General features: G+C 42.6%; 1 protein-coding gene across 9 annotated transcripts in view; it reads right to left on the reverse strand.

Annotated features, from left to right (window-relative positions):
- The window catches only part of ENOX1 (ecto-NOX disulfide-thiol exchanger 1), a 495678-nt gene that overhangs the window by 142120 nt on the left and 336237 nt on the right, over nucleotides 1-17321 (reverse strand). For 7 of the 9 annotated variants that reach the window (XM_045012813.1, XM_045012820.1, XM_045012827.1 and 4 more), the window contains 2 exons: nucleotides 6496-6669; nucleotides 4172-4378 (listed from right to left, as the gene is read on the reverse strand). In XM_045012813.1, the coding sequence (XP_044868748.1) occupies nucleotides 4172-4378; nucleotides 6496-6669 (381 nt within the window). Of the gene's footprint in view, nucleotides 1-4171; nucleotides 4379-6495; nucleotides 6670-14125; nucleotides 14202-15714; nucleotides 15781-17321 lie in introns of those variants that run through there. The other 2 variants (XM_045012869.1, XM_045012865.1) reach the window with 2 other exon arrangements.

The following is a 17321-nucleotide window of genomic DNA, read 5'->3' on the forward strand; positions in this document are numbered from 1 at the left end:
TCATTCCAGGGAGGTCGAGGTATGAGGCCTCCTACCAGTGGGGGGTGCACTCAGAGAGGCATAAGAAGAGGTCTGTCGTGCAGCTAGCTCTGTAACCGTGACAAATGTCAGACAAATCAATTGACTCCCAGCATGTATTTCTCAACTAACTAATTATGAAAACTCGCAGAACCTTATCAGTCGTGTTTGAGGGACACGGCCCAAGTACCCAGGGTCATAAGCCTAAAATTAGATTTCCCAGCTGTGTTGTGTTTTTCACTCTGTGTGACCTTATGAATGCTCTCCCTCTGCTCTGCTTGTCTCCCCTGTTGTTATGAGCAGATAGGGTATTGAAATGTGTAAGAGTCTTGCTCTTGGAGCCTTTCGGAGAGTAAGATTCTTACATATGTCCAAACTCTGCCCACTCACAACAACAAAGGAGCGAAGTGAGAGGGCTGGTATAAAGGTGGTTTCACCCTAATCCAACGAAAATCTGGAGTGTGCGATTGGGAATCTGAATTTTATCAGAGCAGCCCTGTCTTTTGGGAGCAGATAGAGAGAAAAGTGTAGAGAGGAAGGTGCAGTTTGAGCACAGCACAGGGAGCCAGGAATATCTGCATTTCACTACTAGATCTGGTGTCCTTCACAAGAGAATTTTCAAAAGACCTCTTTAGGGCGGCCAGTTTTGAGTGCATCCATGAATGACTGAAAATCAGATTGACTGTTTGGCCGCTCTGGCTGCCACTGGCCAACCAGCCAAAGAGTTTTCGTGAGCATCCATGTCATAATGTCAAAACTAGTCCCACTGTTTCAAAATGTCACAGCAACCCTTCTTAGGCACAGTCAATCTAGGCACTTCAGCAGTCCTTAAATGGACTATTGGGACAGTACTACCTGGATTGACATAAACTCAGACAGGTGTGTGGCTGGCATGACCATACACTGGGTGGTGTGTGTGTGTGTGTCTGTCAGACTCTGCTTTGTTTACAGAGCCCCCTGCAAGTCAGTCAGCATGGCAGCGGTGAGTTATAGAGAAGTCTGAACGCCTGCTATCTTCCATTATTTTATGCTCTTAACAGTGTTCAAAGGTATTTGAACAGATAATAGCACCCCCCACACCCTTTTCAGACCTCCTCCTGGAAGAGCAATGAATTTCACTCACACAACCTCTTCCCACCTAGGTGCTTGGAACAGCAGCTAGCATTAACTGCATGCAGGATATGTCATTTTAAATCTCTGTTTCTCACACACAGACAAAGGAAGGGATTTTGGTCACTCACCAGGAGCCTAACTTTAAAAGAGCAGCATCAGGAAAAATCAATTACTATGCTGTAAAAATAAAAAACAGTCTTTCCATGTTACACATCTAGTATATGCACCAAGACTTACCTTTTGTGATTGGGTGTTACTGAGCAGGGAGCTGGCCAGTGAATGCCCTGAATACAGGGAGAGACACACCTGGACTCGGACATCCAAAAGAGAGGGCCTAGGGGTATGAGCATTGAGTGGGAGTTTAAAAATGACATTATACATTGCCTGGATACTCAGCACTGGGCAGAAACTGGGACCCATTAGCAGATATAAATCATATTCAAGGTTTTGCCCATAATCTTGAAAGTTCTCCACAGGGCCGGGCACTGGCAACCTAAGATATTGTCCTGCTCTTTGTGTCCATGATTGCTTAGAATTTCATGAGCTATGGAACCATCCCAGTCATGAGGGTGAAACATATGAGGGCAGGAAGCAGAACTTTCTCATCAGCTGGTCATGGCTATTTGGAATTCACTTCCATAACAGATCAGAATGGCAGCGAACTGCACAACCTTCAGAGCAGAATGTTCGCATCTCCAGCTTAGCAGTCCTGCAATCAAAACCCACCATAATGCCTCCTCCCAACGCCCCCAAACATCCATTTGGAGTTAGAAGGGAAAGAACTAGCGATTAGACTGCTTAATGGATTTTATAATTGCATAAGGTACTATGGAACTAAGTATGGGATAAATACCTAGATAGATTAGATTAGATTGGATAGACAGATAAAACCAATTAGACAGACTAACTCATAATTATCAAAGGCATGGTTTTCCCTCATATAACAAATATAGTGAAGTTATAATAAATTATACCTTCTATTTGTAGGTCTCTTTTGTATATTATAGGCTTGGGAAATTGCTTTAACTGTATGTTTTTCTTCTACCATTTCTATATGCATTATGTTTCAAAACACTATAAAGATCAGTTAGAAAAACACAGTCATTCAGTACAATTAAAACCTGCCTCTAGCGCATGATCCGTCTTCTCTGCAGTGCTGGAAAACAGTCAAGGCTCCGAGTTTACTGCAGAATTCCAGGGAAATCAGGGCTGACAGCACAAGTTAGCTGATTATGGCAGCAGTGCTCACCTGTTTCTTTTTCTCTATGCCTCACTCCCAACCCACTGTCCCTTCTTTAGTGTGGCTGGAGATACTACGTAAAAAGTCTCCGCTAGAGGAACAAAAGGAACGAAGAAAGAGGAAGATAAGGAGGGGGGAAAATATGGAGATAGGGAGGAAAGGAAAATAGAAGAAAGCAGAGGTGGGAGAGTAAAGAGGAGAGTTGTGCAAGAAGCAGTGAAAAGGAAGAGTGAAGAAAGAGGGAGGGGGAAGGATGGAATGAAGACTGAAGGGGAGAGTCAGGAAGGAGAAAGTCATGGGAGCTTGGAAATAAAACTGCACAGAATGAGGGGGAAGGGGAGCAGAAAGGGAGTTTAACCTCCACCGCTGCTCTCTTTCCTGACTGTCCCCTAACTATAGTATATTATCAAAAAGAAACTGGCAAAATAGGAAGTAACACATTGCATATATAATAATCAGCAGATCTCATGTTTTGGCATTTAAGGCAATCTCTGACTATTAGGGGTCAGAAGGAAACTTTCTTTGGGGTCAAGTTATCTCATATCTGCCTCCTCAGGATTCCTGTAACCATCCTCTGAAGGATCTGGTGTCAGTCACTGTCAGAGACAGGATACTGGACTTTGATTCTGATCTAGCACGAGAGTTTCTGTTTCTCTACGATCTTCTCTTCCATCCCCTCACTCTTTGCACTGTTTTGTTCATTTTGGGGGGCTTATGTCCAATTTAGGACCTCCTCCTAAGAAACACAAAGCAACCACGACTTATACTATGAATAGCAGGTGATCAATACCTCTGTAGATCAGTTGCTCTGAGCTGGGACCTGAGCTTTGTTTAATTTGTCTGTAAAGTGCCACACAAACTCTAGGGATGTAGAAATAATAAATGAACACAACAATAATAATGAGAGATGGGAAGGAGGAAAGCTGAAACCGGAGTGGGATGGGAAAAAGAGATGGGAATGGGAGTGAAGAAATGGGGTAGAAAAAGAAAGGAGGGAAGGAAGAGAGGACAATTTGGAGAAACTTAAAAAAGGCTTTTAAAATTTCTTTAAAAAATGATTTCATGTCCCTGAGCTCCAAAGACAGGGAATTGAAAAAAAATATATATTTTTTAAAAGAGTGGCTGCCTCTTTGTAAGTGAGGTTTTTCCAAGTCACAATTTAACATTCACCCAAGTTTAAAGGCATGAAACTTGATTTTTGTTTTAAAAAACGGTAGTTGGTGGAGATCTTAAGGAACATCCCCAACACTATTCTAGGTCAGATTTTCTCAAGAGGAGTAGTACTTTATTGAACAGATATTCCCATCAAAGTCAATAGGACTTTTTGTGGAGAAAGGTGTTACTGTGTATGGGTATCAGAATCAGACTATAATGTGCTTAAGAAGGTAGAATCTTTTCAGGCCACACTGCAGAATGCATAAAAATATGCCAGTGAAACTGCCAGTGCTTGTCACAGAAACTGGCACTGAAGTACTGCAGCAATCCTGGCTCAGGGCCCTCCACTCCCCCCCCCCCCCCTCCCTGCCCCAACGTATGAGTAAAAACCATATAAACCTGCATAAAACCGATAATAATTGTCAGGGATGGTGGGAAATTGCTCCGGGGTAGGTAAAATTCACTGAATCACACACTAGTCTTGGTGAGCACAGGAAAATGTGGAATTGCACCATTACCACTCCTAGCCAAAGCTACTGAGCTCAAGCAACACTCGCTGAGATAAAGGCTAAGAAAATAAGCACACATTAGCATCATAAAATACAAATGAGAAGCACAGAAAATCCATTAAAGAATGTAAAGTACCAGAAAGGTAAATGGCTTTATCAACCATGAACTCCTCTGCAAAACGAATGTGACAAAAATTCTTCTTGCTTTTCCGAATAGCTGTAATATCTCCACACTGCTCAAAGACTTCCTGAATAATTTCCTCAGTAGCATTTTCTGGTAAACCTCCAACAAACACAGTCTTACACCCAGGAGGTCTCTCTCTTGTGGAAGGTGGTGGAAGATCTAAGTAAAAACAAAAATCACACTGGAACACAAGGCTTTGTCTTTTTATCCAGTCATCCCAATCATCCCCGTAATCAATTTTATGCACTAAAAATTATTCTGAATAGTAATTTATTTGGGAGGGACAATTAAATATTTTAGGGATTGGCCAAAACTGGATCCCTGTTTTGATTGATGGTTTCACAGTCAAATCCCTGCCATTATGATTTGCTGTCCAGGTCAGATCCAGAACCCAAAGGGGTCTATTTTCCTACTTGGATTTAATTGAAATCCCACAAGAAAAGTCTGTGGTATTTTGGATGAGAGGAAGCTTACTGCTGACATGACCTCAGACACAAACCCTAAACTCTAGTGTAAATCTGAGCTGGGTCTGAACTCAGCCACGTTGGCTCACCTCTAATTTTGTACACAACACCAACTCAAATCGATGGGTGATGAAAATCAGGCCACATTTGTTTAGGTGCCTGCATATGGACATGGGAGCCTACACTTCAGGCACTCAGGTTTGAAGATGTTACCCAGTCTTAGCATAATTTCATTTCTCTTTTGTAATACAGAAGCACAGCAAACAGCAAAACAGAGTGGGAAACACGATGCAATGACAACATGATGAAAACCCTCTGCCCGTTATCTACTTTGTCTTGTTGCCAGATAATAGAACAGAGGCTAGAGCAAGGGAAGGATAACCTAATAGCACACAGAATACTCAGTTGGCTGTGAAACACCACAGGATGAGGCGACTTTAAAAAAAATGATCATCATTTACATTTAAATGAGCAAACTTAAATTTTTGGAGGCTGTATAAAAGATAGAGTGTACATTGTCGTCATTGTCATAATGTTTCACTTTGTTTATATGCAGATTACTAGAGCACTTTTCTGGGGGAAAAAAACCCAGTTACAAGCCAACATTGATTAATATGAATTAGTTATTTGGCACTTAAATACGGTGAGTGAGGTTAGTCTTTTAATTGTTTCTGAAACCCAGTCTGTTTGCTTAAACAATGGGCTAGGCACAGTACAAACACAGAGCAAAATTCTGTTTGCTTCGCTTTCTTTTTTAACCATGGTGCTGGTGAAAGGTGCCAACTGATGACCCTAGGAACTGAAGTCCTCTGATTTAGTCACAAGATTCTGCCTTGCTCAGTGGGAAGATTCCAGTCCCTGCACTCAAGGGAGCATAGGGACTGCTTCCCAGGGCAAATATGGTGCTCTGAAAGGGCAGGGAGAGCTATAGATTTGCCCTCTCTACATGTCAAGCCCCAGATTTGGCCACCAGCCTGGGGTGACTATGCTGTATGCCATGGCATTCCTCCTGTACCCTGGGTAGTTCCCAAGTGCTCTCTCTGGGCAGCTCAGCTCATCACCACTTACTACAACCGGTGGGCACTTTGCACAGTCTACTCCAGAAGAGGTACACAGTGGGTGACCGTTATGTAAGCTTCCCAGTATCTCCTTACCAACCCACCTTCCCCACAACTCAGAGGGAACCCAGGCTAGGAGGTGAGGCAATAGGTGAGTCTTCATGCTCATTCTCACTGAAGTCTCTCTTCTGAGACTGTCAGTCTCAAAGGTGCCCCATCTGTGTGCTGTTTTTGTGATGTGGACACCTGATCTAAGAGCACCACACTCAGTTCATAAGGGCCAGTGAATAACCATTGAACACTGACAATTTTCCTTCGCTACTGACTTGTGCTGGATTTGAATGAGTGACATAGAAATGAAAAAGAAATGCAGAGGGGAATGGCTTATTAAAACTAAGTGAGACTTCCAGTCTCCTTCAGCTTTGTTAGATTAATCCACTTTCGTTTCTTACAAAACGTATTCCTATGTTTGCCCTTGTATTTGTAAAGATGAATGAACATGTTCTAATATTCTACCACATTTCATACACACAACACTTACATACAATTTGGTTGGAAACATTTTAGTTACCAGCGCATATCCAAAAATTATTAACTTTATTAAATCAGTTCTATTTCTTGCATACATGCCACTGTGGTTCCTTTTGTATTTATAAAGAAAATGTGCTCAAATACTGTTTGGCACCTAGAAACATTTTATGCAAAATATTAAGAAAACAAGATTGCCAAGCATTCTTTCATCCGATCCACTTACTTGGGTTTGGAGGGAAGAGTGTACAGCTTTTGCAGTGAATTATTTCTTTGACTACAGGCACATCTGTTTGTGGCGGCGGCGGTACTAACCCCATGCCTGGTATCATCGGGTTAATTGGAGTTATTCCAGTCATCATGCTGAGGCTTGGATCAAAGCCTGGTACACAGATTGAATCTGTAAATACATCACATAAAACCTTGGCTTATAAATCTTGAAACTACTTCTTGTTTCCATTTTCCTGCACAGACCGTTTTGCTCTAGGCTTTTTCTCTAGGTATCACTGGATAAAAAAAGGAAAAAAAAAAAAAAGGCCGCATTTCAGCCAGCCAGCCCACTGAAAACAAATTAAAACTATGCATAAAGGAGGAAATTTATATAATTTAAAATATTAATATGACTGAGTGCAACACAGCACATTAATGTGTAAAACCATGCACCATGAAGCTCTGTTATTATCTGGAATGCAATTTTCTGTTTTATAATGCCACTGTGTTGTTTACACTGGCTTCTGACCCAGAATGTGGGAAGAATATCATTTAACACTGATATGCCCTCTATATCTAATTGTCAGTTTTAACAAAACTTAGTCTTCTCACATAAGTGACCTTGATTTATGAACACTATAGAAAAAGCTCCACTTCTAAGTGTGTTTTATAAGTCTGGCCTGACAAAAATTCCAAGTGTTTTTTTCTTGGAAACTAAAGTTGCTACTGCACCTAATAAGGTCTTGTTTGAAGCTGAGAATTAACTTATTCTCAAGCTGGTATTTAGCTGGTTTAGTAAATTCTCTTAAACATACCTATTATTAAATACAAACTTATAGTCCCCTTAAGTAAATTCATATGAAATGCATATTTGGTTTTCATACACCCTTCCCCATATCTCTTTGCCAAACATTACATACATATTGTTAAAATCTGAAATTTAGTTGGATTTTATAGCACCAGACCCATGGCATCCTGAATTAGAATAAGCAGATGTTTTAGATGAACATGGTCAATTTTTTAAATTCTCATTTGTTAGAAACATGTTTTTTGGTTTCTTGAAGCACAATAAATAAAACATTTTGAGAGAGTGATCTCTTTGTTGGCACAACACTGCTGCTATTTGATGTTATCAATTATTTAAAAGAAAAGTGAGTTACTTGGGTTGTCCACAGGTTTTCTGCAGAGCTTTCTGGATAGCAATTGCGAAGTATTTAATGATGCATGCAAAGTCAGGAGTTAGTTCAGCAGCTTGGGAGTGTGCTTTGAACAAAGAGAGAAACTGTCTTTTTTGAGAGCACAAATTGGCAGATTTGAACTACACCTTGTTATGAGGCAGCATGATGATTGGTCCACGCATAGACCCAAGAACCTGGAAATCCTCAATTGTAATCCTCGATCCGGCACTGATATGCTGTGCGGTCCTGGGCAAGTGTACTAACTGCTCTGCAGCTCAGTCTCTGCATTTGTAAAACAAGTATAATAATACTTCCCTACCTGCAAAGATTAACTCAAGCGTGTTTAGCACTTTGTAGGTGTAAAGCACGCTGCAAGTGCTAAATATGATCTCTGTATTATTATTTGCTGAAATACCAGTAATTCTCTTTTACCAAATTCACATAACCAAAAAACCAAAAGTCAAAATGCTCTGGCTGAGAACTGCTATGCCAGTAGAAATACTCTCTAGTTCCGCTGCACACTCTCGATTGCGCCAGCACTGACTATGTTCTGCTTTCAAGCCATTCTATTTTATAGCAAGCATACAGCAAGCAAGAATTTGCTCTAGGCTTATTGTAGACTAGTATTAATGAAAGCTCATGATATTACATTACTTTTTTCTAATAAGTGGGCTTATGAAAAAGGTTTTGCTCTGGGTGTGATTTTTTTTCCTTTTTCTTTTTTTCTTTTTTTCTTTTTTTTAATATAGAGGCATGTACATTGCTTCCAGATTATGCTTTGAAACTCCACAGCTGCCATTTATTTCATGGGAGGCCGTAGCTGCCATATTAAACATTCATGTTTCGGAAGTGCTGTGAGATAAACTCAAAGGTGAAAGGGCGGGATGCAATTCACATGAGTCCTTAGGCGATTCTAATTTTCTCACTCGCATTTTTAAAAGTCACACTGCTGACAGTCACAGCAGGCCATGATCTCCCAAAGGCAGCCTGCGGTGGATAGAAGCCCATCCTTACAACTTGCTACCAGAAGTGCCTGGATAGTTCCATCACAAACAAAAAGTAACATCACATAGTACTGAATGCGATACCTTCTATCATGTCGATAGGTAACTATATGCAGATAGGTAACTATATGCAGCATCCACAGCAGGACCAACACATTCTGAAAGATGCAGGTAGTCAGGCAAAGTTCTCCATGCTGCTTATGCATCTCTCAGGGGCTTTCTAGAAGCCGGTGGAAAACACTACCATCTGGTTGTACTCATGTAGGATGTATAAAGGTTGCATAGAGCCAATATTTCTGTGATATATTTCAGTGTGCCTTGGCATCTCTGTCCCCTGATAGGTGCGTGTGGTGAGACAGAGGAATAGTCAGGAGCTCCTGAAAACTAATTTTACGTCTCATGGGGCCTGATCCAAAGCTCAATGAAGATAATGAAAGACTCTTGTTGATTTCAGTGAGCTTTGGCTCAGGTCCACAATGGCTTTCTCTGTGGCTTTGGGCAAGTCATTTAACTTGTGAGGTTCAGCTTCCCTGGCTGTTAAATTGAGAATGAAACGCCTGCATGCCTCACAGGGGTTTTGTGAGGATGCATTAGTTATGTTTGTAAAGCACACTGAAGAAGAAAAACATTATACGAATGCTAGGAGTTGTTATTATGGATTGCAGTGTTGCAAACATTTCCCAGCCATGACATCTGCATGTATTAGATGGTGAACTAGGGTCTTGTAGCCAACCCCCTTGCAACTTCCAACAAAGAAATTCAGTGGATATGCTATAATACAGTACAACGTGCTATGCTTATGTTTCACTCATACAGTAATGGCAAATAGGTGCTTTATACTTCTTTTCTAGTTGTCTTTATTTCATTAGACATTGTGAACACCTTGGGGATATAACAGCAAGTTAATCATTTACTCACAAAGTGAGAACTTGACATTTTATTTTCCTTCTGGAGGTTCTGCTTTATTTTGCTGACCAGTACCACACCAAGCCTCTTGCTCATATGGGCTACAGTATCTCTTTGGCCACAGTAACAGGTTTCCCAACCTTAAGTTTTGCCTTTCTATTTTCAACTGGATTAAGGTCACCCTACCAATCTATCTATTACCAGATAGGAATGTTTTTCTTCTTCTGTTTAACATTTTGTTTCACTCCCCCCGACCAGATTACTAAAAATTAGACCTTTTTAAAAAAATGGATAATCAACCAAAAGAAGGTTGAGGGGGGATATGATTGCTCTTTATAAATATATCAGAGGGATAAATATTAGGGAGGGAGAGGAATTATTTAAGCTTAGTACCAATGTGGACACAAGAATAAATGGGCATAAACTGGACACTAGGAAGTTTAGACTTGAAATTAGACGAAGGTTTCTAACCATTAGAGGAGTGAAATTCTGGAACAGCCTTCCAAGGGGAGTAGTGGGGGCAAAAGACATATCTGGCTTTAAGACTAAGCTTGATAAGTTTATGGAGGGGATGGTATGATGGGATAGCCTAATTTTGGCAATTAATTTGGCAACTGATCTTTGATTATCAGCAGGTAAGTACACCCAGTGGTCTGTGATGGGATGTTAGATGTGGTGGGATCTGAATTACTAAAGAGAATTCTTTCCTGGGTGCTGGCTGGTGAGTCTTGCCCACATGCTCAGGGTTTAACTGATCGCCATATTTGGGGTCGGGAAGGAATTTTCCTCCAGGGCAGATTGGCAGAGGCCCTGGAGGTTTTTCGCCTTCCTCTGCAGATGGGGCACGAGTCACTTGCTGGAGGATTCTCTGAAGCTTGAGTCTTCAAACCACAATTTGAGGACTTCAATAACTCAGACATAGGTTAGGGGTTTGTTACGGGGTGGGTGGGTGAGATTCTGTGGCCTGCATTATGCAGGAGGTCAGTCTAGATGATCATAATGATCTCTTCTGACCTTAAAGTCTATGAGTCTATGAGACAGTATTATGGAGATAATGAGTTCTTCAAAGCACTTCTTTCTTACAGCACCTCCTCAGTCTTTCCTGGATTTCACTTTCGTATAATGTTTTTCTTCTTCAGTGTGCTTTACAAACATAACTAATGCATCCTCACAAAACCCCTGTGAGGCATGCAGGCGTTTCATTCTCAATTTAACAGCCAGGGAAGCTGAACCTCACAAGTTAAATGACTTGCCCAAAGCCACAGAGAAAGCCATATGGTCTTCATCCAGCTGGTAATCCTGACCAGGCTCCTGGGGTATGTCTACACTACAAAATTAGGTCCAATTTATAGAAGTCGAATTTTTAGGAAGCGATTTTATACAGTTGATTGTGTGTGTCCCCACTAAGCGCATTAAGGTGGTGGAGTGCGTCCACAGTACTGAGGCTAGCGTTGACTTTCGGAGCGTTGCACTGTGGGTAGCTATCCCCCAGTTTCCGCAGTCTCCACTGCCCATTGGAATTCTGGGTTGAGCTCCCAATGCCTGATGGGGCAAAAACATTGTTGCGGGTGGTTTTGGGTACATGTCATCAGTCGCCCCTTCTTCCGTGAAAGCAATGGCAGACAATTGTTTCGCGCCTTTTTTCCATGCAGGCACCATACTGCTTTCAGCAGACAGTGCAATAGGACTGCTAACCATCGTCATCGAATGACCGCTTCCGCTGCCGCTCTGCTCTCCTGCTGTGGCCGCAGATGGTGCAATAGGTCAGAAAAACTGGTCTTCCAACCATTGCTTCTGCTGCCACTCTGCTCTCCTGCTCTGGTCGCAGACAGTGAAAAGGTCAGAAAAACTGGTCTTCCAACCACCGCTTCTGCTGCCATTCTGCTCTCCTGCTCTCCCGGTGGTCTCGCAGGTCCTCTATATGACCATTGACATCCGCTGCAACTCTGCTCTCCTGCTCTTGTCTCGCCATACCACGGCAAGCGTGCAGCCTGCTCAGCTCAACTAACAGACACCACCGCTGTTGTGACCTGGCAGCAGATGGTGCCTGGTCTTCCAACAACTGCTTCCACTGCCACTCTGCTCTCCTGCTCTGCTGCAGGTGCCATACCACGGCAAGCATGGAGCCCACTCAGATCACTGCGGTAGTTATGAGCATTGAAAACACCTCACACATTATCCTACAATATGTGCAGAACCAGAACCTGCAAAAGCAGGCGAGGAGGCGATAGCAGCACGGTGACAAGAGTGATGAGGACATGGACACAGATTTCTCTCAAAGCACGGGCCCTTGCAATTTGGATATTCTGGTGGCAATGGGGCAGGCTCGTGCCATGGAACACTCATTCTGGGCCTGGGAAACAAGCACAGACTGGTGGGACCACATAGTGTTGCAGGTCTGGGATGATTCCCAGTGGCTGCGAAACTTTCGCATGCGTAATGGCACTTTCATGGAACTTTGTGACTTGCTTTCCCCTGCCCTGAAGCGCAAGAATACCAAGATGAGAGCAGCCCTCACAGTTCACAAACGAGTGGCGATAGCCCTCTGGAAGCTTGCAACGCCAGACAGCTACTGGACAGTTGGGAATCAATTTGGAGTGGGCAAATCTACTGTGGGGGCTGCTGTGATCCAAGTAGCCAATGCAAGCACTGAGCTGTTGCTATCAAGGGTACTGACTCTGGGAAATGTGCAGGTCATAGTGGATGGCTTTGCCGCAATGGGATTCCCTAACTGTGGTGGGGCAATAGATGGAACGCATATCCCTATCTTGGGACCAGACCACCTAGGCAGCCAGTACATAAACTGCAAGGGGTACTTTTCAATGGTGCTGCAAGCACTGGTGGATCACAAGGGACGTTTCACCAACATCAACGTGGGATGGCCGGGAAAGGTACATGACGCTCGCATCTTCAGGAACTCTGGTCTGTCTGAACAGCTGCAGCAAGGGACTTACTTTCCAGACCAGAAAATAACCGTTGGGATTGTTGAAATGCCTATAGTTACCCTGGGGGACCCAGCCTACCCCTTAATGCCATGGCTCATGAAGCCAAACACAAGCACCCTGGACAGTAGTCAGGAGCTATTCAACTATAGGCTGAGCAAGTGCAGAATGGTGGCATAATGTGTATTTGGATGTTTAAAAGCACGCTGGCGCAGTTTACTGTCTCGCTTAGACCTCAGCGAAACCAATATTCCCATTGTTATTACTGCTTGCTGTGTGCTCCACAATATCTGTGAAAGTAAAGGGGAGACGTTTATGGTGGGATGGGAGGTTGAGGAAATCGCCTGGCCACTGATTATGTGCAGCCAGAAACTGGGGTGGTTAGAAGAGCACAGCAGGGTGTACTGCACATCAGAGAAGCTTTGAAAACCAGTTTCATAACTGGCCAGGCTTCAGTTATGGCTGCTACTCTGAAACACATATAAAGGGTGAAGATGTTATAGTTTAGGTTTTTATTTTTAAAACTATTTTTAGAGGGATATAGGTAGCCATACAGAGATACAAACATTTTCTGAACTGTTGAAACTGTAATTATCAACATTAACAATGTGATATAAATATGGATTTAAGAATGTGAATTACAGAAAAAGACATGACGATATATATTAAATACATTCATAAAAATTACTAAATCAAGTTAAGAATGTGCAAACACATTATGCTTAACTTTGAACCCATGTGAACACTGTAGATAAGCACTGAACACTCTCATGTCTGGGTCCACTTGCACAGTGTTGGTTTAGTAGATGCCCTGAGCAGTAATATTTTCAGGGCCATGTTCTGTCTATTTATCGCAAAACAAGAGTAACGTCCTGATTCATCTAATGAGTGATCTGCAAGACAGAACAATGACAACTTTTGAAGAACAAACAAAAGATTTATATTAAAAATGGCTCTTAAAGAGACAGAGAAGAGAAATGTTCTTCCCATATACTTAAAGCAGCTCTGAAAAGCTCACTTTTTCAATAAGGAGATGCAGAGACAAAAAACAACCACATTAAATCTCAGGCTCTGAAAAATGGAGCAGACAGTTAAAATCCTTTTGAAAGAACTACTCTCTAATATGATGCACAGGAAGGGGACAACCCCTTTTGCTAGTACAACTGTTGGGCTATGAGCAGTTGAATGTTCCCATTCTGTGCTGCTTTCTGTCCTTTCCTGCCAGCTCTTGCTGTCCAAGTGGTCTTCATCTCTGCCAAGTGAAATGGTTGCTTCAATAACAAGTGCTCACAATTCTGCCATCTGTGATTTTGGAGGAAGTGCTTCATCCGCAACATCGCGCCACTTCTTTTCTGCCAGTTGTTGCCATGCTGTGCAGCAGCCAGTTATGTATTTGCTTAATAAGAGCATCTTTGCTTCTTAAGGACGTCACTGTGTTCTTCTGCTGATAATACTTAGCCACCTGATGTGCCTTTCGTTCGGCTTGCCCCTGCCAACTGCCTCTGTGGTGTTATATAACAGTTGCCAAGACATATATTTGTTTAATTAATTAGGGCACCGAATTGTACCGACACTAATTTGTCCGCGTGTACATGCATGCTTCGAGGGGTTCTTACCTTGAGTGTGCTTGTGCCTGCAGTACTTTGATATTTTCTCCTTACCCCTTATATGCATGTGTAGCAGGGTGGACCCTGCTCCTGCCCGGAGGCGCTTGAAATGCTGCCTGCCAGGGCTTGAGAGCGGTGGCTCTGGAAGCTGGGCTGATTAAGGAAGTGGCTGCAGCTGTGGCCACGCCCCAAACTGAAGCCCTGGGGCTTATAAGAAGGCAGGGAAGCCAGAGCACAGACAGTCTCTCTCTGCTTCCAGAGGGAGATGGGCCTGGCTGCTTAGAAGCTGAGAAGGCACCTAGGGTGAAGCAGGGCTGGGGGACAGGCTGAGGAGCTAGGGAAACTCCAGCCTGGAAAGCCCCAGGCTGCGGCCTAGTAAAGGGCAAGAGGTACTGGGGGTTGCAAGGGACAACCCAGGAGTAGGTAAAGCAGCAAGTCCAAACCCCTATTGCCTGTGATGAGTGGGCCGATGCTGCAGTCTGCCCCAGGGTGTGGGGCTAGACCATGACTGTCAGTGGCCACTACTGAGGCAAAGTGGGGATAGCAGGGTGGGGGTTCCCCTGGGAGGGGGAGACCCAATTATAGTTAAAGGGGCACCGGGTCCTGGGAGGGACACGGGGCCGATAGCAAAAAGGGGGATCACCGGCCTGCAGAGGGCGCTCCGGGCTGAAAAAGAGCTAATTCCCCGGAAAAACCAGCAGGAGGCGCCGCGGCGGTGAGTAGCCCATTTACAGGCACTGAATTGTACCAACACTAATTTGTCCGCGTGTACATGCATGCTGCGAGGGGTTCTTACCTTGAGTGTGCTTGTGCCTGCAGTACTTTGATATTTTCTCCTTACCCCTTATATGCATGTCAGTGGTGAAAACAGTTAAATAGCCTTTTCTGTTGCCCCAAAATGATGAGCAACCCAATTAGGAAAGTGGTCACTGGTGAGCAGATCAATGGTAATGATAATTTTACATCTAAGAAAAATATTCTATCTTTGCTTTAGTAGACAGACAAACAAATATCCAGATCCAGTAATCCGGTTGCCAAACAACTTGTTTTGTGGTTATTAGCAGGATCTAGGCAGCCGCTAGTAGTAAATGCAGTGGGACATGCATAGACTTCACCTCACAGACTACGATACTGCCACTGCGCAAAGCTCATTATATTCATGTTTTTGCAGTAGAAGGGTTGTTACTAGTAGAGGGGGAAGTTCTGGAACCAAGAAATCTGAAAATACAATGCAGCCACCTTTGTTGATTTTTCTGAAAATTAATGTTGAATCAATTTCTGAAAGTGAAAATCGGAGTTACCCTGGAAAAAGGCAAGTAGAATGTTGTGTCTGCTGCTGCTCAAGTAACAACAGATACCGGCAATGCTATTCTTCATGTGATAATGGTGGAGAATCTTAGAGTCACTTCCTTTTAGCACTGAACAAGAAGCCTTATTAGAATAAGAAAAGCTATATTATCCCTAAAGCTTCTTTGTATCTATTTCACTGTAGAGCTTCTACCCAAAACTTTCCCCCAGTCTTTCCTATAGTCTGGCTAGTATGAATACCCTTGTCTCAGTCCCCTTTTTCTGTATAAGCAAGTAAACATGAAATTTACCACAACTTATAGATCCAGATGAATCACTGGTTTCTGTGCATCCAGATCTTGCCATCTTTTGGCCTTGAGGAGGGTTTTAATTCACTTGGATTATCAAACCCCATAGGTGCAGTAATAGGGTTCCGAAGAGCATATTTCGGACTTTTCTCAACAGGACTATCTGCCTTCACTAATGAAGTGCTATGAGTGCCCTTGAGTCATGTGGTAATTGTTGTCACCGGGTCACATAACAATGGAAGGATCTTGGTGTGCAGCTATGTTCAGATAACAGAGGGCAGTTTCCAATATATTTTTTCATCCAGTTTTTAATTAGTATGGGGTGCCATGGTAAACTTCCAGAGGCATTCCAAGTAATAGAGAAAAAAACCTTAAACCTCTTCAGTCTGGTATCTCTCAACCTCACATCTTTTAACAGAGCCACTTGAGACAAGATTTCTCTTTAAAGTTGGCAGCACAGCTCTGATCTGTCAATGGATAATCAGCTGAACTAGGCTTGCTCCAGTGATTGACATGGGACTTGCCCTATACCTCATCATGAGGTCTTTTCCCTGTAGGATTCTCTTAGCAAACTATACTTTCTCCACCAGTCCATTCCCCAAAGGGAACTGGAAATAAAATGCCTGAAATTATACGGTACCCCTCAAGCTTAGAACTTACTGCTGTCAAGATGCAGCCCATTGTCAGTGACTACTATTTCTTCCAGTATGCTAAAATGAGACCAAATGTATTTTAACTTTTCTACAAACAGTCAATGGTTACCAGATAGGTATGCCTTTTCTCCATCCAGCATTAGTGCTATCTTTTTCTACAGTTATTTAGGTAATGCTGTGGGTATGAGAGATTCTAAGAATTGTGTCTTTCTGGTTCTGTGTCTTTGCAAGTTCCTCTTCTGTTGATGTTCACAAAATATATCAAATCCCTCAAGCCTGAAACACGCACTCACCAGAAAAAATAAGGGGAGACTTATCAGTGCATGGCTGATATGTGGATGAGACATTAGATTATATGGTTGTGTTTGTTCATTGTTTCTGTCTACATCCAGTCTTGTCACTTGCAAAACAATTAAATATGTCCACTAACCCTATTTTTTTTTAATTTAGGTCTCGGTCGTATATAAACTCCACAACTAAGTGCAACTATCCCAAAGGTTTGGATGCCTTTGACGTACATTTCAAAACACAAAAACATCTGTTTTGGAAAGTTAAGATTTTAAGCTGTATTAGCAAGAAGAGTTTAAACCAGAAATAAGAGTGTGGCTTTCTTCTTCACAATGCATTGACAATGGTGACTACATTGTTAAAGCACTTCAGGAAGTGGCTTTGCCCATGTGGCATGCTTTGCCCAATGGCTCAATCTTTCAATTCATGTGTTTCTGGAAGGTGAACGGCAAGAACCGAACATGATTGCAACTGCCAAAAATATTGTGGATCTTTTCTGCCAAGACTATGAACATCCTGTTTAGCTAACAGGAAAAAAAAGCAGTCCAAAGCCCTCAAACCACCCACCTGATCAAGGATGAGTCTATTCTGTGTAACACTTTATTGAATATAAAAAGTTATGTATGAGTTTAACTTAGAAACTACTCCTGGTAGCACAATCAAACTATG

The sequence above is a fragment of the Mauremys mutica genome, chromosome 1 (assembly GCF_020497125.1).
Source record: "Mauremys mutica isolate MM-2020 ecotype Southern chromosome 1, ASM2049712v1, whole genome shotgun sequence".
In the NCBI taxonomy this organism is placed as follows: domain Eukaryota; kingdom Metazoa; phylum Chordata; order Testudines; family Geoemydidae; genus Mauremys; species Mauremys mutica.